General features: G+C 43.2%; 1 protein-coding gene across 10 annotated transcripts in view; it reads right to left on the bottom strand.

Moving 5' to 3' along the window:
- KTN1 (kinectin 1) overlaps positions 1–24,867 on the bottom strand; it is a 78,131-nt gene that overhangs the window by 18,180 nt on the left and 35,084 nt on the right. For 7 of the 10 annotated variants that reach the window (XM_030240056.2, XM_050974894.1, XM_050974900.1 and 4 more), the window contains exons 7-32: positions 24,269–24,409; positions 22,299–22,405; positions 20,776–20,908; positions 19,719–19,806; positions 19,272–19,438; positions 18,608–18,676; positions 16,091–16,128; positions 15,431–15,521; positions 15,099–15,167; positions 14,335–14,372; positions 14,128–14,218; positions 11,844–11,912; positions 10,736–10,770; positions 10,518–10,608; positions 9,085–9,153; positions 7,767–7,804; positions 7,049–7,139; positions 6,820–6,888; positions 5,298–5,335; positions 4,745–4,835; positions 4,564–4,641; positions 3,667–3,704; positions 2,907–2,997; positions 2,562–2,630; positions 2,179–2,216; positions 1,162–1,252 (exon numbers count right to left, since the gene is read on the bottom strand). In XM_030240056.2, the coding sequence (XP_030095916.2) occupies positions 1,162–1,252; positions 2,179–2,216; positions 2,562–2,630; positions 2,907–2,997; positions 3,667–3,704; positions 4,564–4,641; positions 4,745–4,835; positions 5,298–5,335; positions 6,820–6,888; positions 7,049–7,139; positions 7,767–7,804; positions 9,085–9,153; positions 10,518–10,608; positions 10,736–10,770; positions 11,844–11,912; positions 14,128–14,218; positions 14,335–14,372; positions 15,099–15,167; positions 15,431–15,521; positions 16,091–16,128; positions 18,608–18,676; positions 19,272–19,438; positions 19,719–19,806; positions 20,776–20,908; positions 22,299–22,405; positions 24,269–24,409 (2,028 nt within the window). The remainder of the gene's footprint in view (positions 1–1,161; positions 1,253–2,178; positions 2,217–2,561; positions 2,631–2,906; positions 2,998–3,666; positions 3,705–4,563; positions 4,642–4,744; positions 4,836–5,297; positions 5,336–6,819; positions 6,889–7,048; positions 7,140–7,766; positions 7,805–9,084; positions 9,154–10,517; positions 10,609–10,735; positions 10,771–11,843; positions 11,913–14,127; positions 14,219–14,334; positions 14,373–15,098; positions 15,168–15,430; positions 15,522–16,090; positions 16,129–18,607; positions 18,677–19,271; positions 19,439–19,718; positions 19,807–20,775; positions 20,909–22,298; positions 22,406–24,268; positions 24,410–24,867) is intronic. The other 3 variants (XM_050974901.1, XM_050974895.1, XM_050974896.1) reach the window with 2 other exon arrangements.

Below are 24,867 nucleotides of genomic sequence, written 5' to 3' on the forward strand. Positions count from 1 at the left end.
GAAGGATGGTGGGGTCTTGCAGCAAGGAGATTACAGTGCTTGGGATTTAGATTTCATTTTTTCCTACCCTCAGAGCAAACCTCCTTTAGCAAAGGGTTATTTTGGAAAGGTTGCATTTTAAATTCATCAGAAACCTAGCAAGCACCTACATTAGTTTTACTTTACCACTTCTATTAGCCCCCAATCCTAAGGGCTGTTCACAGGATATAAACATAACATTGGATTAAACTGAGAAAAAGCTGGGACCTACAGGCCTGGTCTGCCTTTAGCAGCAGCCAGACTTTGCCTGCAGCACACAGGGGATTGAGACCTTGTGAATCTGCAGGAAACAAACCTTCTGTTCTACCTTTCCAGCTCATCTGTCTGCTGAAACTACTTAGCCTTTTTCTCTTCACTTTATTTCTGCTTTTAAACAGCACTCCCTGCTCAAAAGTTCTCAGTATTTTCCTTAGATTGTCTGACTATCAAAAAATAAAGCTTATTGCTTGGTATTCATTGGATTTTACAGGGTATCAAAGAGAGACAGGTGAGATAAACACCCTGTATTTTAACTTTCTTCCATATAACTTAAAAGATAACACTCCCCTGCCCTGCACAGGTAATGCATTACAAGGAAGTAACTCCACAGCTCTGTGATGGAAGATACAATCTTTAATTCCATCCACAAAGAACCCAGACTGCACCATCAGCAGCTGCTGTGCAGGAAGGCTCAGTCCTTCACTTCCTTTAGAAGATCAGGATTAGCCACTCTTAGGAATGGGAAGAGCCAGATCTGAGCACCCTGAAGGTACTGCCTGCCCCATGTCCCCACACAAGGACCAGAACTCTGTCAGAGCACAGCACTTTTCCTCCTCCCACCCTCCCTGCCCTTGGCAAAGGACATGTTTCTGAACAGGGTTAACCAGGTTTGAATCCAAATCCAAGAACTTGCTGTGGGATGTGTCCCCTAGCAAATCTCCTTCCTCTCATCCAATCAACAAATCATCCAGGAGCTGACACAACTCTGAGCAGTGAAGTCAGGTGTGCTCAGTCACTCCCAAGAGGAAAGGACACAATCCAGCTGTCAGAAACACTCTCTGCAAAATGCCCCAGGCCTCAAGGAGTGCTGGGAACACAGGTTTGGTTGTATTGAGGGGTTTTCTGAGGGAAGAGTTTCCTTACGTTGTTCTTTTTCCTCTGCTGCTCAAAAGCATTTCTCTGAGAGGCGAGCTCACTCTGGAGATTGGCAATTTCCTTCTCCTTGCCTGCAACCCTGAATTAACAAAGGGAACCACAAACAAGTCAGGAGACATTGAAGAAATTCCCAGTGAAGCACTGACACCCTTTCCCACACACTCACTTTTGCCTTCCCTTCCCTTTTCAGCTCTCTCTGAAAAGCTGTTTTCACTGACTTGGCAGCATCACCTGCTTCCCACTGCTCCCTGAAGCACTCAGCCTGAGCAAACCCATTGTAAAGCTGTTGTTTGCCTACAACAGGCATCTGCACACATTTAGCAAGGCCATGGAAAGGCAACACATTAGCTGAGGGTAGAGTCAGCCAGCCCTGCCAGTACAACACCACAGAACAGGCACTGCCTGCTGGATGGGAGTGTTCCCTTTCAAGCACCTAATCCACAATTTGTAAGTAATTTAACTTGAAAGACAAATAATTCAGCCAGCCAAAAATGCATGACAGTGGCAATTTGCTTAGCACAATATAGCATTAGCTTCCACATAGTTATTTAATGTACTTCAGCCCCACATTAGAACACACTTTTACCCCTGAGGTTTTCCCTGGAAGAGATTTCCAGATGATTTTCTAATAGGAACAACTCTCTGCTAAGCTGAAGTTCCAGGAAAAAAGCCTGTCACTTTGCTTGAAACATCAACATTTAACTCTTCAGCCATAAGCTGAGCTGGCATGCATTCAAAATAACATCAATCAAGGCTTGCTTCTATGGTGGGCACAACATATTGCCAGCACTGTCTGTCTGCAGGAGATTACACCTGAGGATTAGCAGTGTGAGCAGAATCTCCCATGCTCAACTTCTATTAGACAGCAATTTAATTTATTTCTTTTTTTACTGGCCACTTCACATCTTCTGATATTGTACATTTGGCATTTATTTCCAAATTTCCTGAGCAATTAAGTGAACTGAATTAATTCTCTAATGCATTCAACAACCTGGCAGTACTCACACTTGCAGAAGCTCCTCGCTTTGGACAGCCAGAGATGCCTACAAAGAGATCAGAGATGTGTTAGGAGCAGAGCAGCAGCAAAGACCAGGATCTGCCTTGCTCACAGGCACTGCTGCAACACCAGAAAGCTGCACTCTGGGCCTTTCAGGGAATCCTGTGCAGCCTCCTCTGGCCAGGAGCCCAGCAGGCATAAAAAGGCTGTAAATCCATATGATAAAAGGAAGCAGGAACAGAAATGTAACAGCCAGAAAAGCTGGCTCAGTACAACCAAACCCCACAGGTGTCCCTGGATTTCCATGGGCAGTACAACTCCTGCTTTTCCATGCAAGCTACCACCACCCACTTCTGACTTCTCTCAGTAACACTGCAACTGGAAGCTGTACCTGTTTGCAGTTCTCCTGCTTTAATTCCTGTATTTGAGCTTTGAAAGATTCATTTTCTTTCTGCACATCCTGTTAAAAGAAAAAAGGCAATATATACTCATGTATAAATAGAGATATCATATATATAGAGATATACACTCACATATATATACAGATATACACTCACATATATATACTGTGTATATATATAGAGATATACATTCACATATATATTCTCTGTATATATATATAGATATACACTCACATATATATACTGTGTATATATAGAGAGAGATATACTCTATATATACTCTATATAGAGAGATATACACTCCTCAAGACAAGGTGCTTCTATCAAAACTTTACCTGTAACTGTTTTACTTGGTTTGCAATTTCTCTCTCTTTTTCTTCCACCATAGCTTTCAACTTCTTCATTTGTTCTTCTTCCCCTTTCAACCTGCAGAGATGGTTTAGAAAGTAAGGAGAGAGGGTTAAAGTAGGGAGAAGAATGCTAAAGAATTTATGCTAAAAAGGGACAGCCACTCCAAGTGGGGCAGTTTGAAGATAAATACATTTTGTGTGTTGAGGCTGCCTGAGGTACCACACACCAGCTGTACCAGAGCTCTGCTGGGAGAGCAGCACAGCCCAGGAGCTGCTTTGCAGACAGATCCCTTTCTGGCACAGTCTCATACAACCTTCCTCTGACTTGGAGCAGCCAGACAAAGCAGAGGAAAGCCTGGCAGCATTTCTCCATAAAACAGGAGCTGGAGAATTGGCTATTGCCTCTCAGCCTGAAAATGGCACAAACAGGATCTGTTCACTGCTGCCACCGACTGAGCCACAGGCACTGCAACCTCCAACAGGCTGAACAGCAGGAGGAATTAGCACCAGACATGAGAAGCAGCAGTAGTTCCACTGGTTAATAGAGCCCTGGGTGCACATTCCCAGTGTGAGAGCAGCACAGCTCAGGGCAGGGACACCAGGCATGGCAGCAGGCACCGGCACTAACAGCTTATTTTAGCAAAGCCCATGAAATTCCTGACAGCAATTCAAACATTCCAGCTGAAGATAAACTCAATGCATATTCCCAGCAGGCACTTGAGGAAGTGCTACTCTGCATACTCACAGGCTCTCCATGTCCTGGACTTGGGATGCAGCAGGTACCTGAAAAAGGAATTCCCAGTCTCATTTTGATGGCACGGTTTTCAAATTAACAGCAGCCCTTTGCACGAGAAAGGGCAACACACAACTTGCAAGACACTTGCCAAAGAAATACCAGGAATTGCTCCAAAAATATCTAATCACATAATGGATTTCAGAAACAGAGCTTACACCAAGCATCCCAAACTTCACATCAGCCAATTGCTCTCCATTCCATCTTCCTCCTGGGAGAAATGCCTGTGTCTAGACATCCACCCAAAATAAAAGTTCAACTCAGTCTCCTCCTTTTACCATCAACAAAAATCCAAACTGAGCCAGATTATCACCTTATTGAAAAAATTCTTCCATTAAGTGACACCTGGCTTCGAGGTTGTCCAGTTGTCTGCTCTCAAGTCCAGTGCAGGAAATCAAAATCAAAAATATTCCAGCCCCAGGGAAATGCAGGAAAGAGTCACAACACAGCCTGACCACTTCAAGAGATGCTCTTACATTCAGTTACAGCCAAAGCTCCTGCATGACCAGAGCCCTGCAGAGATGCTGCTTCAGCCTGGCAAGGAGGTGGCTGGGACACAGCTGGGGCTGTCTGTGAGCTCCAAGGCTTTCAGACCACCAAAGCTCCTATTTATGCAAGGTATCATCCCAGTAAAAACCTCCCAGAACTTGCTAGCCATGTAAAACCTGTTTTGGATGAACACAGCTGAACTTGTGGGCTCTCTGCATTACAAACAGCTCAGTCAAGTTGGATTTGAAACATCTCTAAGTTGAAGCCAATGCAAATCCTCTGTGTGAGGTAGAGGAGAAAAAACAGATTCCTGTTCAACCAAGCAGCACTCCCAAACCACATCCACTCTGCAGGCTGTACCTGTTGGAGTTGTTGGAGGTTCTGCTGCTCCAGCTCCTGAACTTTACTGGTTAATTGTGCAATTGTATCCTTCTGACCCTTTGGAGAGATAAAAGGCAAAGTTAGAAGTGTGGCTTTATTTTTCCCAGCCAGACAAGCTGCAACAGAACTTATTTCCCTTCAGAATATTAAAGCAGCTTACCTGCAGACAATCTCCTTTCTTAACAATCTCTTTCTCCTTCTCTTCCAATAAGGCCTCCATGGTTTTCACCTGCTTTTCCTTCCCCTTCAACCTGTGCCATTGAACACAGACAAACACAGCATAAACCCTTTGCTCTTTCATCCACCTGGAAATAAAACATCCTATGATTTCCAGCAGCTAACAAAGGCAGATCTGTGATCAAAGGCACGAGCACAATTCACCCACTAAAAACCAATGTGTGAGCACTTCCACTTCAGCCTGGGTTAGCAGGAGATGCCCTTGATCAGTGGCACTGCTCATTAGGTGAAAGCAAACTCTGCTGACACATTGCAGGGGTTTCACAAATGTGTGCTCTCCTCATCCAAAAACATTTCCCTGCCCCTCCCCAGCTGGGGATACAAGGGACTGACTGCTCATCTCCCCACCCCTACAGCTCAGGTGTTACCAAAGCAGGGTTTCCACTGTGCCTTGCCTACATCCCTCCATCCTGACTTCAATTTAAGGGGTCAGTAAGGGGAGCACAGGGCAGACCAGAATTAACAACTGCACTTACAGAGTCTGAAGTTCTTTGACTTGTGATGTTATTGTCACCTAAAGAAAACAAATCAGCACTTCAGTTCAATGCACATGGAAAAGGCACACAAATGCTAAAAACTCTATGAAGAAACACAGGGAAAAACTATCAGACATTTTCAAAGGAGGCACCATTTATTGCAGTAAGCATAAATGCACTTTTCTTAATTACAAGGCACCTAGTGTCTCCAACTATTCACATTCCCCACATTGAAAATGTGACTTCCAGAGCAGCAAAGGAAACAGTGCAAATGGGAACAACAAGCAGGGCCACAGGAGACACAGAGGAAGAAGCAGAGAGTGACTGTGACCACCACTTCACTGGCAACTGAGGCTCCAACCACAGAGACCATCCCTGGCCACTGGGAGCCTTGCATCAGGAAGAGCTTTTTGGGTGCTCTCTGAAAAGTCAGCACTCCTTTAAATTCCCATTCTAAGGCTGAATATGGAGATGTAAGATTTAGTGGGAATGTGACTTTTGAATGCTGTGTGAAAGCCTGACAGTGGTTATCTGTTAATCCTCTACCACAACACAGCAGGAGTTTCAGACATTCCCAAAAATCTCTCTTCTGCTTGCAGGAGACCAAAAGGTGCACAGATACATCACCTTTGGAGCAAGACCCCTCACAGAGCAAATCTAAACTGCATTTCTGCAATTCTTTTCTGGGCTCTGACAGTTCCAGGGAAGGAAATAGACACAAATAACTCCCTCAGTTCCTGGAAATTTGCTTTGGAGGAAAAGCCCAAGACGGAAACACACTCTGTGAAGCTTTGCCTAAAAAGGACAAAACTCAAACACTGAGAAGGGGGTGACATGTTGGAATGTAGCTAGAGGGACTGAAAAGAGTGCAGACCAAAATCACAACCCACACAAACAAGCACACTTCCTGACAGCACAATGGATTGAGCTGCCTGCAGAATGGGCTCCCTAAGGAAACGTGGGCTTCCCTTGCTTTGGATGCCAGACAGCAATCATGCCAAAAAAAAACCATTCTGCTCCATCCCTGCATTCCTGTTTGCTAAAGTAAAACTGACTGTGCCAAGATTGAACTCTTTTTGGGCACTGGGAAAAAAAAAACCACAACAGTCTTAGGTTTACCTGGGCCTGTAGCATTGCTCCAGCAACACAGGAGCAGTAACTTCAGCACTTGAGATTTCCAAGTTGCCAGGCCCCAAGGATGCCCCAGGGTTTCATGTTTGCTACAGGGACAGTGTGCCCAGGCAGAGCTGATGTGGCAATGCATTAAACTATAGCAATTCTTGCCAAATTTCATACTAACAGCCCAAAAAGCTCAGGCTTCCAGAGGTGTGTGGTTTCTGAAGGATATCATTAATTATCCTACATTTTTATGGCTTTATATCCAAGAACAGTGTAGCTCCAGCATGAAAAAGTTCCTTACCCAAGGACATTCAGCAGTGAAACAGAACACACTAGAACAGAAACAGTGAGCAGCACATCCAAGGCAAGGCTGGTTCACACTGCTGCCACTAAAGAATTTTACCTGTTTTTCCATCTCAAGCTGGGAATTTCCTACTTCTTCTTTCAGAGCCTCTATTTCCTGTGTCAAAGCCTTTTCAATGACAAAACAAGACAGGGTTGGACAATGGAAACACAAAAACACCACAAAAATGGATGCTACAGAGTGATCACTGTAGAATGCCATGCAGTAACAGACAAATGTGGTTGTGGCACCAACACACAAAGGAACTGCAGGGATTGCACAGGGATACCTGAACAGTCTTCTCCTTGTTTGCTACTTTTAGGATTTCAGCTTGTAGGAGTTCTTCCACTGATTTTATTTTTCCATCCTTCTCGTGGATCCTTAAAAAGAGCAAAGAAACAAAAGCTGGCTGAAAAAAAAATGTGCTGCTTAAGCAAATAAACAAAATTTGGTTCTGCTATCACATCCCATCCCATCACCAGCCTCAGGGATCCACAGTGGGACCAGGCAGGAGGAACAAATAGGGAGAATAAGACTGGGACTAGTACTGAATCAGCTGGCTTTATATGACCAGCAGTTCATGTGCTAAATCAATACTATAACAGTCAAAAAATTCAAATTGAGATATCAAGAGTGCCTGGAATGACACACACTTAAAATCAGCCTTCACTGGTCATTCCAGCAAAATATTTATCAACTTAAAATACACAGGGGACAATCCCACTCCTTTTCAAGTGCCTACTGAACAAAAATGACTATCTGACAAATCAGAGCAATTCCTCACCTAGTCAAAGCCAGGTTTATGAAATTAACTGCTTAGCAGAGCAGCAACTGGGTTTTCAGCAAGTATTGATCTGGTGTGACATGTTTCAGAAATGGAAATGCTTCCTGCCACAAACACACTTCACCCAGCCAAAAGCCAATCATTTCAGGGAAGCAATACACTTGTAGCCATGGAATAAAGACAGAGAGAATTAATCAGAAATTAAATCTGAGCAGTAACTTACACTTTCTGCAGCTCCTCCACCAGTGATTGGAAGGAAACCTGTTAAAAACAGAGCTTCATCTTAGGAAAAAGAGAACAGAGCAAAACAATCTGTGAATGTTGAGGGGTGAGCATAGAGAGCTGGAGCTCTCTGGCACTGGATGAACTATGGAGCAGCCTAATATTTTATTTATCTGGCTGCCCCTAAGAAAATTAAGTCTCCAGCTCCTGGCAAACCAGTAATCCTCAGCTTGCTGCAAGTTCCAGGAAAACAAAAGCAAACCCACACCACCTTTACCAGGAGAGGGTGAGGTTCAGGACCATCATTTCATCAGCTGCCCTTCAATACTGACACTGCTGCACATCTCTGCAGGGTCACTGGGCCTCCACTCTTCCACACCTGATTTTCTAGGAACTAACTGCCTTCCTGAGGTGTCCAGGCAGAGCTGGATGTCAGGGAAAGGCACTTCCTGACCAGCACATCAAAAGTGACAACACTGTGACAGTGTCACCGAGCAGACACAGGGAGAAGGGGGACAAGTGACACCTGCAGAGTGTGGGTTGACACTGGGAAGCTCAAACATTCATCATGAAGCTGAGGCACTACAAGCTGCCTGCCAGCCCTGCCTGCTGCTCCAGGCTTCTGCAAAAGGAGATCCAAAGCCACTTCATGGCAAACTCAGAGAATTCCCAGAATCACTGGCTTGGGAGAGACCTTCAAGATCATTGAGTCCAACAGCTCAACTCAACCCTGGCAGCCAGTGCCACATCCAGGCTTTGTTAAACACACCCAGGGATGGGGACTGCACCACCTCCCTGGGCAGCCATTCCAGAACTTTATCACTCTTTCTGGGAAAAACTTTTCCCTGATATCCAACCTGGATTTCCCTTGGTGCAGCTTGAGGCTGTGTGCTCTGGTTGTGTCAGCGCTGCTGGAGACAGAGCCCAGCCCCAGCTGAGCACAGGCACCTTTCAGGAGCTGCAGAGTGATGGGGGCAGCCCTGAGTCTCCTTTTCTCCAGGCTGAGCACCCCCAGCTCCCTCACTGGTTCCTCACAGGGTTTGTGTTCCAAGCTCCTCACCACCCCAGCTGCCCTCAAACTCAAACCAACCCCAGGCAGCACTGACTAGATCCTGAACATCTGCCCTGCTTCTGACACTTCTGCAAAGGGAAGATTTGACAGAAGCATCAGCTCCCAGACCAACGCTGAAAGAAAACAGGATGCTTTGCCAACAGGCTTCAAAGGCATCTCCACCTTCTTCCCTTGACTTTTGCAACCACAGCAAGATTCTTTCAGATTTAGTTTAGGTGTAATAAAAGTTTTAGATGAAAAGTACTACCTGCTCTGATTGCTGAATTTGCAGGCTTTGAAGTTCTTTTCTCAGAGATGAATTCTCCGTTCTCAGGGCCTTTGAAAGCAGACACAGAGATAATGAAAGCCTCATTTGTGGGGAAAAAAAGTGTTAAGCTTGACAGAAAAGTAATTTCTTTTAGAATAAGTGAAAGACTTTGAAAGTCTGGAAGAGACCCCCCTCTGCAGGTGTTGGAGCCAAAGTATTCAACAGACTAATTATTCACCATGGATAACTTGGAGTGGACACTAATTTATAGGAAATTGGGGCAAGGTGGGAGTGCTGTAAGTGAGCAGAGAGGTCAGAAAAACAAATGTAACAAATCATATTACAGCCCATCTTTTGTACAGCCCATTTATTTATCTGTATTTCCATAATACTGGGATTCTCCCACAGACAGGCTTCTCACCCCTCTGGGAATATAAATAAAAATTATATAACACCATGAGCTTTAACAGTCTAGATCCTACTCTAGAGTCAATAATAACATCCAAAATATGTCAGAATTCAAAGATATCTTTTGTACACAACAGCACTACCAGAATAAAAATCACATCATCTAAACATCACTGTCAGCATTCTTAAAAATTTGTAAAAGATTATTTCAAACAAATAAATTGCAAAATTCCACCATCCCTGGAGGGATTTCAAAGCCACGTGGGTGTGGCACTTGGGGATGTGGTTTGGCAGTGCTGGGGATGGCTGGACTGGATCTCAGAGGGGTTTTCAGCCTAAAGGAGTCTGTGGGGTGCTCCCAGCTTTGGCTGCTCTGCAACCTCAGGGTTTACAACCCCTCCCCAGCACAGGGCTGGCAGCAATGCCCCTGGAATTCAAGCACCTTAAGGAAGGGAATATTGTCTTGGCTGTGACCAGGTGGACACAGCTTTCCAGCAAGAGCCAGCTCCAAACAGACAAGGATTTCTGTTACTGCCTCTCCAGGCTTTTCATCACTGCCTTCTTTATAGATCAACAGGAAGGAAATAACTTTATCACCATCCCAGAAATGTCACTAGTTCATAATCCACTTAACCCTTCAGATTATCAACTAAAACCAAAAAAAAAAGAGGTTTATAATACCAAGTTTTTACAAAACACCCTTACCCAAGGGGAGATTTGTTGGAGACTAAACCAAATGTACACCTCTAGAAATATATTCCCATTCCAAAGGGCATTTTAGCAAAACCTGCCCTAGACTAAGCAGAGAGAAGCTTTATTTACTTATATTTCACTTATTTATTTATTCTACTCCACTGATGCTCATGCCTAGTCTGTCTTACAGAAAAGGCTTCAAGCTCATCTTCACATGGTGCTTTTTCTGTTCAGAAGGAATTCAGACTCAACTATGAGCACTCCAACATTCACTTTGCACAAGAGCACTTAATCTCTGTTTCCCCATCAAAAGACAGTAAGAAGGATTTTACCTTCAGCTCCTCCTCTTTAGTAGCCACCTGGATGAGTCCTGCCTCAAGCAGTTCTTCAACTGTTTTGATTTTATCATCCCTCTCTCTCATGCTGAAAAAGCAAGAGTGAAAGTTAGGGAAAAAGTGAGTTTAACTTTGAAGGCAGTTAGTTATCAACAGTAACCTTACTGCCACCAAAATAATTATTTCAGCTTCTGATTCAAAACCAAATTTCTTACCTTTTTTCCATCTGCTCTATCAAGTCTTTGTTTGTCTATGAAGAAGAAAAAAAATAGGGCCATGATTAATTGGATCAATAATGGTTTGGGATTTAAAAAACAAATAATTGGAAAGCACCAACTCAACCAGAAGCTTGGTTACAACACTAATCCAGAAAGGAAAACAAAGTAGGGAGAGAAAGTCCTCATGGCATGTGTCTAATACTAATGCTGGAAAAAAATCAATCTTTCAGTGGAGGGACAGATCCAGCCCAAATGCCTTGATGGTTTTACACTGCTGGACTTGCAGCCAGCTCAGTATCTGAGAAATCTGCTCCTTTTGAGCATTGATCAGAACCACAAGCTCCACCTGAGGCTCACTCAGCAGAACATTTATCACTCCTCAACACCACACTGGGAGAAACCAGGTGGGAAACATAAACCAGGTGGGAAACATAAACCAGCCTGCAAGCAAAATCACCTCCAGTCCTTCAGCCAGGACAGCAGATCAGGAGAGCCAGGGGAGCAGGGGCTGCAGGTCTGGGTGTCCACCAGGGAAAAGGGAGCAGTTCCAGAAGGGAGCTCCTGACTAGCAGGAGTACAGGAGAAGTTTCCTGTCCTGCCAGTCTTTTTTCAGTGTTTCAGGAATTTTTCTCATTCCACAATGTGCAAAGTCAGGGATGTTCATATGGATCTCCCAGAGAACACCCCAAAGGAGATGGAGCTGAACAACACAACAGCTTTGAACATGAAGCATCCTGTGACCACCACTGTAGCAGGTGAGCCATGGGCAAAAACAGAGCAGGAGGCAAAAGACATCACAAGGTAAAGATTTTTCTACTTCCAAGGCTCAGAGTGGTTGAAGAAATAAGTTCTTGCTTGTGTTAAGCTATATGAGTCTTCAGGAGTGGGGAAAAAATAAATCCAGATTTTATTTGGACACTGTTGACTAGGTCTACAAGGCAGCCACAACTGCCTTACTTGACCCTCCACAGAAGGGAAAATACCTAAATAAGCATCAAGTTTTGCCATCAACCAGTTCAGCCTACAGCCAGGTTAAGAAAAAAACACTGAAGAAATTAAAAGCACTGAAGATATTTGATAAAAGCTCAGCAAACACTGGCTGTACCTGCTCAGACAGGAGAGTCTGCAGCTTCTGAACTTCAGCTTGCAGAGCTGTGTTTTGATCCTTCAGAACCTGGAAGAAAATTGAGGCATTTTATCAGTTCAGAACTGCAGAGCCTAAATACAGCTTTTCCATAATGGCAAAGAGGCAATTAAATAGCACAGAAGTCATTACAGAGAGTTCTGTGGAAGCTTCAAGACTACAAAGAGTCCTTTCCTTCTCTGCCTTGCTTTTCTGTATTAAGGACAAAAGTATTGTCCTTATGTCCCATGAGAAATTCAGCTGTTACCATCTTTACTCCCTGGCAGAGAATAAGACAGTACCAAATGTGAGAAGCTCAGAAAAAACACATTTTCCTCCTAAAGCAGCACTAGCATTGTGTCAAGATTTAATAACTGCCTCTTACAAAACCCTCATCTGCTGAAGCAAATCATGCAAGATCTCCTTTCTGAGGTCCCTGAGTCCAGCAAGGACTTGGCAGTCCAGCAGCAGAGAGGTTTGCACAGCTCCCACACCTGGTCCCACTGAAGGCTGGGAAGAGCTGGATGGGCAGGACAAACAGACTCTGCCTCTCCTCCTGCATTCCTGCTCCATACAATGGTCACAGCAGACCTTAACAGACAGTGGTTTAAAATCCTCCTCTGTTATTGCTTTTTGTCTTTTTGAAGACCTGCTTGGTGCTTTACAAAAGTGAAAAGCAGGACGTGCTCTGCACTCCAACCCCAAAATCTTACAGGGAAAACACAAGCAGGAAAGGACAGCAACAGTGAGGATGAAATGCATTGCTCTGGTTTGAACCTGGCTTTTCCCTCTTTCATGTGCCTGGGAAAAAAGCAGCACTTCCTTAGGTGGAAGCATTTAGAACAGCACTGGTCTGGTTTCTGTTTGGGATCAAAGAGAGGAGGAAGGAGAGAGCAGCAGAGCACATAATCTTCATGCTGAGAGCACACTGAGGATTTCTGCACCATCACAATGCTGATGATCTGCATTCAGCTCTCTATTCACCTCCCAAGAACTGCTGGAACTGCCTGCAGGTGATTTTTGCCACTACTTTAGCACTGAACTGATTACAGCACATAACCATTCACCACACCTCTAAGGCCTTTTTCCTGGGAACTGTTACTACAGAAACCATCACAAGAAAAGGATGCTCCTATTCCTTCTCACATTCATTTTCACCTCACCTACCATTTATAATGTTCCACCACACAAAGCCCTGAGAGTGGCACTAACTTGAGACTTGCCCACTTCTCCCAGCCTGCCACCTCTTCCCACACTGGTTAGGCAGCTGTGACCCAAAACACAATAGTCAGTCAACAGCTTTATTCCAAAAATCAACTGAAATTGTACTTTGTTTCCTATTTCATTAATTGAACAAACTCCTTCCCTCTTCTCCTCTGACAGCTTAGAGAAACTACAGAGCCTTGGCAAGGGACTCTCATCAAAACCTCTTTGAAAGTGGCACTTAAATACAAGAATCAAGTTTACTGCCTGCTTCAAGGAGCCCCAGGAGACTCCAGAGGCTTCTCCAACAAAAGCATCCTGCCTCTGCCACTGCCCACTCACTCTGCTCCTCACCAGCAAACTCACCAAGGTGACAGTGGCAGCTTCAGAGGGACTGACCTCACACCAGAAACATCAGAGGAGCAGCAGCACCCACCACTGGCTTTAAAGGAGTTCAGAGATGGAGTCAGCACCTCTCTCTCTGTTTTTAACAGCCCAGGTTCAGATGAAAAGGGCCAAGGTGGCAGAGGGCAAGGAGGAATTGAGCTGCTCTCTGCACACACCACCCAGAAACAAGCAGCAGCTTTGCTGTGCAGACCCCAGATGTCAGAACAAAAGCTTCAGCAGCTGAGCTGCAGCCTTATGAGAAAATGTGCAAAGAGGCAGAGTTAAAATAAGCATTTTCACATCTGCCTGACAGAAAACAGAGGCTTGGCATGATCATCCAAGCAGCAGAAGCTCCAAACAAAAGCACCAAGGCCTTGAAAGGCACATTTGCAGGTGGAATGCAGGGAAATCACAACAGTTTTTACAGTCCAACCTCCTTTTGCAGAATTCAAAGCCCTCTCTCTCCACAACTCAGACACTGCATTTAACTTGTGCTGTCCCACCTCTCACTCTGCTGTGACATCCCACATTGCTCCTGCCTTACAAACACAACACTGTCATTTACCTCAGCACCCAAAGGTCAGTTTAATTTCACTGTTCTGCAGTTGCTCCACAACCTCTGGAGACTGCAAAACTTACTGAAAACCAGCACAAAAACACCTCTTCTTTATCTTACCTTGAATTCTTCTTTTGTGTTTGAAATCTGAGCGAGTTCTTCTCGAAGCTGATCTTCAAGAGTTCTTATTTTGTCATCTTTCATGTGAATGCTGAGACAAAGCAGAACAGTTAAACATGTTTCCCCACCCAAGTCTTACAAAAAGCATGACTGAAAAGAACATAAAAGACTGATAAACATTGTTTATCAAATCCCAGAGCTATTTACCTTTTCTGCATCCTTTCCAGCTCATGTGCAGCAGCAGCCTAGATTATAAAGAGGATTAACACAGACTTAGGATACATCACATGATTCAATCAACCTTTCATTCCACAACATTAAAAAGCTAGAACAAGTCATTTGGCCTCCCAGCACATGACTGAAATCAAGAGTGAAAGGGGTAAGCTTGTCTTCATGCACTTTTACAGCAACAATCTACAAGCAGGCAATTATACAAAGGGAAAACCATCTCCAAGAGATTCATTTGACAACTGGGATTATCTCTAATTAAACACTTCATTTCCACTTCTGTAATGAACAGGCCACAGAGCAGCAATACAGGGACAGCATTTTGTTTGGCTCTAAAAACATCTCTGTGGTGAGACAGGAGGAGTTGTGGGCTTTGGGATGTTTGTGAATCTTGTGATGAGAATATACAAATGCCATGCCTGCATATTCACAGGCAGCTGTGCTCACTCCTGTGAAGTGTCCTGCACTCTGCATGCCTGAAAATCTAAACCAACCAAGCAAAATGCTTCAGTAACTTGGATATCCAAGTGCAAGACTCTGCTGGTGAAGGAGGGGGAAGAATTAGGCTTCCCAGCAGCTCTAAGAACTGCAGGGAATCAGATCTGAGCCCAATCCGGAAGCCTCACACCATTAAGGTGCTTAAACAGAGCTTGCTTAAAGCCAACAGATCTGCATTTGCATTTATGACAGAACAGGTACTGGGAGGGAGGAAAATCAAACCAAAAAACAAACCAACTGTTCACCTGTTCATTTGTCAGAGCCTGTAACTTCTGTACTTCTGATTTCAGAGAGAGGTTCATGTTCTGTAAGACCTGAAGGAAGGAAAAAAAGAAATGTATTTTCAGTTCATACACAGAGTGTCTTTCACTCTCCAGGGTGAAGCTTCAGGGGATTTTTTGAAGGAAAATCCTCAAGTTTCCTTATCAATAGCTTTCCCAGCATCTAGCATTGGCCTTGCCTAGCAGAGCAGACCTGTCTCTAGAGGCTGTTTCCAGACACAAGGACAGCAGCCTTGGGGGCTTCATTTTGTACATGCAGCCAGATCAGCTGGCATTTGCACAGGATTTTACTGTACCTTGAGCTCTTCCTCCTTGCTGGTTAAGTTGGCACGTTCATTGCCTAATGAGTCCTCCATCTGCTTGATCTGTTTGTCCTTCTCTGCAATCCTGCACAAGGAGGAAAGAGTGACAGATCAGCACAGAAGATGTGGATGGAAGTGGTGCAGGAAGCATCAGGCTAAACCCAAAACCCACCCTGGTCCTTCAGTCCAGCTCCTGCTCCAAATCCTGCTGACTGTACACTTTGGATCCAAAAGCTTCTCCATTTTAAATGCTGTCTGCTTGCCAAAAAATTTATGAGACATTCCCTAGCTCTGAAACACAACCAGTACCCCATCCCCCAGAGGGAGAAACCTCCTGGCACAGCCCCACAGCCCAAATAACAACAATTCCCACAGTCACACACATCCTGCACACAGGCAGGGATCCACAGCAGAGGAGATGCTGCATCCTCTGGAGCTCAGAGCTACAGCAAAACTCTAAACCTGAGGCCAGACAGGGAAGGGGAATCTGTAGGAAGCTGTTTCCCAGCTCCCAAGTTGGTCTCATGAGGAGTTAAAAGCACAGACAGCAACATTTCCTTCAGCAGCACCTCCCATACGCTCTGCAGCGGAGCGGAGGGAAGGTGGCAGCAACACCTCCCAAATCCCAAAATCCCAGAAGAAATGGATGCTCACACTTTGTGAAGTTCTTCTGCCAGGACTGAAGCTGAGGTCTGCAGGAGGGAAAAAAAAAATAAAAACAACTAAGTAGAAGTAAAGCAAATCAAAGAATCCCCATCTACACTGAGGCAGGAATAGCAATTGTCTGGTTGTTTTAAACTGGCACAGGATGCTTCCAAATATTTCCTGGCTAAGGAACACTGAAGGACACCAGCACACAGCAATGGTCCTTCCCCTCTGGTCTGGTGCAACATGAAGGGAAAAATGACCCCTGTATTTGTCCTTCACTAGATTCAAACAAGCCATGGGGCTCACCAGCACTTCCCTCCCAGGAACTGAGTGATTTATGGGATATTCTGCTGACAAACCACTCAAATAAAAAAAAAGAAAAAAAAAAAAAAAAAAAAAAAAAAAGAAAAAAAAAAAGAAAAAAAAAAAAAAAGAAAAAAATAGGAAAAAAAATAGGAAAAAATAGGGAAAAAAAGGAAAAAAAAAATAGGAAAAAATAGGGAAAAATAATAGGGAAAAAATAAGGGAAAAAATAATAGGGAAAAAATAGAAAAAAATAGGGAAAAAATAATAGGGAAAAAAAATGAAATAGGGAAAAAATAATAGGGAAAAATAATAGGGAAAAAATAATAGGGAAAAAATAATAGGGAAAAAATAATAGGGAAAAAATAGGAAAATAAAAAAATAGGAAAGAAAAAAAATAGGAAAAAAAGAAAAAAATAGGAAAAAAAATAGGAAAAAAAAATAGGAAAAAAAAAGAATAGGAAAAAAATAGGAAAAAAAATAGGAAAAAAAAATAATAGGAAAAAAAAAAATAGGAAAAAAATAATAGGAAAAAATAATAGGAAAAAAATAATAGGAAAAAAATAATAGGAAAAAATAATAGGAAAAAAATAATAGGAAAAAAATAATAGGAAAAAAATAATAGGAAAAAAATAATAGGAAAAAAATAATAGGAAAAAAATAATAGGAAAAAATAATAGGAAAAAAATAATAGGAAAAAAATAGGAAAAAAAATAGGAAAAAAATAATAGGAAAAAAATAATAGGAAAAAAATAATAGGAAAAAAATAATAGGAAAAAAATAATAGGAAAAAAATAATAGGAAAAAAATAATAGGAAAAAATAATAGGAAAAAAATAATAGGAAAAAAATAATAGGAAAAAAATAATAGGAAAAAAATAATAGGAAAAAAATCATAGGAAAAAATAATAGGAAAAAAATAATAGGAAAAAAATAATAGGAAAAAAATAATAGGAAATCCTGCACAATGCATCAGCAGCAGTGTTGTGGACAGAAACAACACCACAAATTCAGCAGGTGGCATTTTTCTCTCTGGAAAAAGCCTGTCCCTAGGCTGTCACACACCACAGGGCAAGAGAGACCCATCACACTGGTTTTGAAGGGACCTCTGCAGACTGTGGTAGCCCTTCCACGCTCACAATTCCAGTCCCTGTTAATAACAAAGAGTTTCATCACCCCTGATATCCAGAGCAGGATGCAGCCCCTTTCCAAAAGTTTTATTTCCTTATAAAACTTTTATAAGGTGTTATTTTCACCCCCACTGTGCATGGTGGAAAAACATCCCTGAGTTTTCATGGCCAGGTGAGGCTACCTGGGGAAAGCACACACTGCCAGCACCCTCCCTGTGTAACTCACAGCTAAGAAGTCAAATTTCTCTAGGAATTTATTTTCCAAAGCCCTTAAAGGGATGAGAGGAGCAGGCCAGGAAGATGCAGGAAATCTACAGTGGCTCTTCCCTCACTGCTCTCCCCACCCAATGGGTTAAAGCACTTCAAGCAAAGCCAGATTTTCAGCCTGATGTTGAATTTAATCAAATTCCATCAAGCACATCCATGATTAAAAGAAGGCAGCATCCAACTGCAGGAACAGCCTCCACTTGTGCCCCCAAAGCCTTTCTGAGCTGATTTCTGTGACCTTCTTCTACATGGAGGCAACTCCAGTGATCCTGAGGCTTTACACAGTGTTTACAACAGAAATAATGTCTCAAAGAAACTAGTCAAACCAAAATGTTAAAGATTAAATAACTGAGAAAGGCATTGTGCAGGTTTGGTGGGGTTTTGGTGTGATTTTTATTTTTTCTTTTTTTCTTCTGCACAGAAATCAGCACTAAAATGAAGAGAGCTTGATACAGGAGCTACCACAAGGGAAAAGGCAAAATCAGGTGGTTCACAAGAGGACTGCAGACAGAAAAGACCACAAGAACCACAAGACAGAACTGTAGACATGCAAAGCTACAGGACAAACAACACTGAAAAAAGGTACTAAAGGTACACCCTTTAGTTATAAATGAAAGCCATTATGGGAGGAAATAAGTGGATTTCCCCCCACCCCAAAAAAAAGAAGCTTAAAGTTTTAAAACAGTTTTAAGAACATTAGAAAAGAGGATGCTAACAAGTCTCTGCTTTCAGCATTACATCTCATACCCAGCTAGAAAAAGTCTTACTTGGAATGAAAGTTCACAAGTCATGACTACAAAAGAAAGTCTGAGAACATGCTGTACCTGGGCTGCCATTTGTGAATGAAACTTCTGAAGCTGAGCATTCAAAGCATCATTCTGCTCTATCAGCTCCTTGTAAGAGAGCACAGAAAGAAAAGCAGGCTGAGATCTGCAGCTACTCCACTTCTGCTAGGATTAGCTTTTAGCCATGATTATGTTAGTAAGAACAGTTCAGCATTTACATGTCAGACACTTTACAAAAGATGCTGTTTCTTCTCCCCACTACAACCAACCAGTTGGAGTGGAAGCCCCAGAACCTGTTCTGTATCAAGGAAAAACATTCCCTGCTCCACCATAACCCATCTGGTTTCCCTGAAGCCCTCAAAGGTGATGTCCACCATGCCTCTCACCACCTGATGTCAGGAGGAGGGAGATCATACAAAAATTCCAGGTTTTCTGCTCTGCCAGGGTGCTCCCCACACCTTGGATCATTTCACAGCTTGGCAAATGGGGTCAGCACCTTTTCCTGACTTGCCCCAAGTGTGAGGTGGCCCCACATCTCCTCAAATTACCACACACAACGTCTCACTCCATAAACAGAATTTTTTCATCCTTTATTCAGTGGGAAAGCTTCACTAAAGCAACATTTCAGGGATATTTCTGTGTTTCCACAGACACAAAGTAAAAAGGAAAACCCCAAACCCTTGAAACACTTGAGGAATAGTACCTGCACCTGCATTTGCATGGAGTCCTCCTCAGAAGCTCTCTTTTGCTCAGCCTCCAATAACTGCAGCATCCTCTGCTCCAGCTGCTGTTTTGACACCATTGTATCAGTAAGTTTACTGTGCAAGCTCTGGATTTCATTGTCTTTGGCCACAAGCTTATTCTGCACATCTGTAGCAGAAATGTCAGGATTTTAATTCAGAAGTCAATATTTAACTTAGGGGGGAAATCATTTTCACTGTAAATGGGGAGGCTGTTAAGGGGCCTCACTCCAAGGCTCAGCTCCCCCATCAGCATCCAGACTCCCTGGGATCCCAAAACACCTTCCCCAGGGGTGCTGAAGCAGGGCTGAGCTTTATTTAAGACATTTACTCAATAATGCCCTTTTTTCACAAATGGCAACAGCCAGTTCACTACAGTAAGCATTATTTGGGAATTTTGTGATACTTGCCTTGTTGTGCTGCTTCATGTTCTGCTGTTCTTTTCCTGAGATAAGCCTGGATTTCTTCCCATCTTCTCTCTGCTTCCTGCTGCTGGACCTTCACATTGAAGAAAGAGTTGATGAGAAGAATTTAATTAATTTCTTAACCTTTAATTTCTTTTTGAAGCATTCAGAGTGCATCTCCTCAGTGCTAGTCCCAAAACATATGGCAATGAAGTGAAATTGTTTCTTGTTTCCATAAGGGCACATCAGAGAGACAGAGTGCTCTGTAATCCTCCTCCTAGACTAGTTCAGCCTATTAATTTGAAAGGCAAATTGTGAGCAGGATTTCATTACAGGCTCTTAACAGAATGGTTTCTGTAATATGAAAATGCAGCATCTTTGCCCTGATAGTTCAGAATTAACACCAGAAGCCAGACCAGCCAAGCATCACATAAATCTGCATTCAGTAATTAAAACATCTCAACTCTAGATAGCAATTCTCCACCTGCCAGGGCAAAAGGCAGGGAGAACTTCTGGTATGTAAGATTTAATTGCAAATATTAAAGAAATCATGAGCTCTGGATAGACATTCTCACCCGAAAACACTTTCTCTTCTAAAAAAAATAAAAATTAAAATACCTTTTTTTCCAAAGAAATAGAAAGAGATTTATCTAGAAGCCTGTCCACTTATGTTTTAACTCTTTAAAAAGTATATTCACTTTAATAATTAGGCATACATTTAATCAAAAGCAGGTAGCTTCAAATTAAAATCACACAAGGACAATGCCATCTGGATGGATGGCTCTGAAGCACCAACTCCTGCTGGAACTGTACTCTCACAGAAAGCAAAGTAAAAAGCTTAACTGGTGATGTTGAGAAGATATTTACCTGGAAGGCAAGTTTCACTTCCCAGGGATGTCTGCAATCACTCAAAACCCAGTGCACTGAATAAAACCATTCAACAAAGCCCTAGGCTGGCTGAGCCCATCTGAAACAAGCAGCTCAAGCAATTCCCACCCGCCTCACATCCCAGCTCAGACAAAACCCTGAGCACAGCCTGACAGGCAGAGCCAACCCCAGGCACCTTGAGCTGAGCCACTGCCTGCTCTGCATTCTTCTTCTGGAGCTCCTCTTGCTGCAGTTTGCTGCTCTTCTCCCCCAGCTCGTTCATCAGCCTGGCGTAGTCCTGGCGCAGCTTGCTCAGCTCTGCCGACTGCCTGCAAACAAACAAACAAACAAACATTGCCACACCTTTGCTACTCAAATGTCAACAGCAAGTCATGCATTTGCAACCAAAGGGGGGGTTTGGGGTGTTCTCCACCTCTGAAATGGTTTTATCCTAGGAAAGGGATGAGGGTCAGGTACTCCTGGCCACAGCAGCAGAACCATCCAGGTGAGCAGCACAAGGCAGGGTCAGGAATTAAAGGTCAGCAATGAGGCACAAGCAGCAGCACAAGTCAGTAGCCACAAGGCAGGGTCAGGAATTAAAGGTCAGCAATGAGGCACAAGCAGCAGCTCCTGGAAGAGCTCTGCAAGCTGCCTGGCAAGATTTGGGCAGGCTGATGTCAACTAAAGAGGCTCAGCATAAGAAAAGGTCTCACATTGAAATTCACATTCTTTTCCTCTTCCCATAAAGGATTATTGATCCTTGCTGGCTGAGGACTGTTCCTCCTGGACTAACTGCACACTTTGCTTCAGAATATTTGTTGCTTCCTGGCCTTGACCTGACTATTAACTTATGGAGGTATCTGATGCACTTTCTCAGAGAAAGTGCATCTTCTGGGAGAGAAGATGAATTTGTTCAGCCCAAGGGAAGAATTTTAAGAGGTTCCCCTTTGTGCCTAAGCAAGTAAAAAGCATTTCATTTTTATCTCAGGTTTGCTTGAATTAAACCCTTTTCAGGATAACTGAAAGATAATGATGCTTCATTTAAATGAACAGGACACATAAAATGAAGGGGTTCCACACCTTCCTCTGAGCACTTGACATTGAGTAATAAATAGCTGAGAGAGGAAATTGTGTCAGTTTTGTCTTCTACACACCTTAACCAGGGTGCTCAGCTTTTACCTGCACAATGCACAAACTCCTCCCTGCCAGCTCAGGTGCAGCCCAAGCCATAACCCCCAAAAGACAATCTTTATTTCTCCAAACATTTGCAACACCAGCAAATAAATCCAAGTGCCACCCCAGCAGCATCAGTACCTGCAGGGTATTGATATGTAAGTTTAGAGCTGCTGTTCTCCCAAGAGGCCACAACCAGCACCTCTCTCCTAAAGCCCCAGGGGAAGGATACATACCCTGCCAAAAACACCAGAGGTGCCTGAGCACTGCTGCACTTCTTTCTCTTAAAGCCTCAGCAGCACAGCCTTAAAGCTCAGGCTTCAAGTTGAAAAAAAAACTATTTAAATATAAGAAATTATTTGTTCTGAAAGCCCTGGCTCAATGCAAACACCACCAGCTACCTGTCCAGCCCAAAATATTTGTGTTCCCAGCTTAACCACTCATTCAGAGACAGCCATAGACTTGGAAACAAAAGAAGCAGAAGCCAGAACAACTCTTCAGGGGAGGCTCAAAAATACACAGAGCTCCAAAGAGCTGCCAACATACTTGCTCTCCATTTGATTGGTGGAAGTGCTGACAGCATCTCTCAGGATACCATTTTCCTGCTTCAGGTGGCTTATTTCTGCCTCCATCTGCTCACGGAGCTGCTGGAACTGATGGGGAAAGAAAGATCAATTCTGGAAAAGATTAAGCTAAGGAGCAATAAAAACAAAAGAAATCAGCTTGTACAAGGAGGGAAGATATCACAATAATTTCAGTAAATAAAACTAAGTGGATTTTCTGGGAGAGGGGGAGCTTTGTTCCTTCCTCATACACCAGATCTTAAATTAAACTGTGCTACTGAGACCCTCATGCTCATATCAAAGCAAAGGTTTCCTTTTATATCAGTGCATCAACCTATTTATCAAGGCAACCTTTTTTATTGTTTAAAAGGCTACATAAGTGTTACTCTGAATACCAATTGCTCAGCTATATAACCCGAGATATTTATCAATAACTGGATACCAATATATCACTTTTCCAAAGGGAAATAAAACAAACATGCTGTGAATTACCATTAGACAATCCTCCTTTGCTGTTCCTTTCAAAAAACCAGGAAAAGTAAAAAGAAACTAACAATACACAGATTTCAGCATGCAATCTGCAAAAGGCTAGTCCTCATCTAATATTCTGATTTTCAGCAAGGTTCCAAAGCTGAGGCAGAAGGAAGCCCTGATAATCCAAGATTCAGAATCGTGTGAACAAAGTCAAAAGACAGGATTTAAAGAGAAAAAATGGACTCTGCATGTGCAGACACAGCAAAGCTGGTCTTGGAGCCCAGAAGTCTGCTCTCAAAATCCTTGAGCACACACAACACTCTTCCTTTATCAGTGCCAATCTGTAGATATGGCTGACACCATTCCAGGACCCAGTTTCATCAAGTGGATGATTCATCAGTGAGCCTTTCTCACACTAGAAAATCCAAATAAATGTTTGTGTAACAACCCAGCAGCAGGGAACAGTCCCTTGTAGGGCAGCCACTTCCAGTTCTGCCCCAACAAACATGACAAGCTGGGCCTTGGACTTTTATTGGGGGGTTTCTTTTCCCTGCCTGTTTTGTTTTTTAATGCCAGTAAGATCCCAAGAGAAGCAGGGGCACAAACCCCACCCAGCTGGAAGCTGTGACCATTTTCAGCTCCTCTGCCATGCTGCAGCACATCAGCAGAGGGAGCAGGACCAGAGCACTGGATCTTTTCTATTTCCTTTCTCCAGCTCAGCCTGGGACAGCAGTATTTGTTGAAGTCTCCCAGGTGTGCCCAGGTCTCCTTCCCCCCTTCCCCAGCCAGCAGCAAGACCCTCTCCTTGTCCAGTTACCTACACAGATTCCTCTGCTCTGAAACTGCAGAGATGCTGCTCTCCAAAGGGCCATGACAGAAGATACAATTCTGAAGTTGGGAAGTTCACATGTTGAGCTTAATGCTGTGACATTGACACAGCAAGAACAACTAGAATGAAATCTAAGCATAAGAAGGGCCATTTTCCTTAGAAAAATCTAAGTTAAACTTTTAAATCTGATGAAACAAACCCTTCTAAGGTCACTCTATAATAAAGCAACTACAATGGAAAGTCACAAGGGTCTTAAAAAAACACAAGTGGCTGCTCTGCAAATATTTCAAGCAAAGCACTCCCTCAGGCAATGATATTTCATCTGTATTATGCCATGTTGTCACTCTGTACTATTATCTTAGAGACATTTATCTGCTGGTAAATGATCATCAGCATTAGTGGCTCCCTTAAGCTGAGTATTTCAATTAGACCTTACACTTTAATTGAATAACATTTCAGCAGAACACCAGGAAGGAAAAGTCACCAGATCAGGGAGCAGCTGCCTGGCCAGCGCTGGGCTTTACACACCTCAAAAGCCACCTGTGAGAACTCCCTTTCCTTTAAACCAGGAATCCACCCCAAAGCTCTGCAGTCATTTCTCAGCAGTTGTGCATGAGCACCAACTCCAGGAGTTTCTGCAAAGCATTTACCTTCATCTTCATCTGCTGAGACTCCTGGTAGCTGACGTGGATCTTGCTCTGGAAGGTTCCGTGCTCCTTCTCCAGCGCGTTGATGCGCTCGCGCATCTTGGCCGTGAGCAAACCATTCCTCTCCTTCTCTGCCACCAGCTCCTGGGGTGGGAAGGGACAGCAACAGGGAAACAAGTCACCCACAGCTGCTTTCTTAAGGCAAAGAGTCTTTAAGATCACTAAAACTACAGCAAGTGTGCATCAAACTGAAGTTGTTGGAGTTCTGGATGCTGAGAATTTCAGACTCGCTGGGCTGACAGACTGACTCCCGGGAGAGCACTACAAAATTTGACCTGAGGCTGTGGAGAAGGCTTCCAAAATTCATTGATAAAACTGGGATTATGGGTGTGGAGTTTGATTAGAAGTGTGTAATATCACAGGGTAGAAAACTTAAGAGTTTAGCAATTTAAAATATATACATAATATATACAGAGCAAGATAGCAGTTTTAAGGCAGAAGCTGATCCTTCTTCTGTACCTTCTTCCTTCTTCACCTTCTTCTGTACCTTCTTCCTTCTTCACCTTCTTCTGTACCTTCTTCCTTCTTCTTCATGGGTTTGG

Source organism: Serinus canaria, chromosome 5 (genome assembly GCF_022539315.1).
Source record: "Serinus canaria isolate serCan28SL12 chromosome 5, serCan2020, whole genome shotgun sequence".
Classification (NCBI taxonomy): Eukaryota; Metazoa; Chordata; class Aves; order Passeriformes; family Fringillidae; genus Serinus; species Serinus canaria.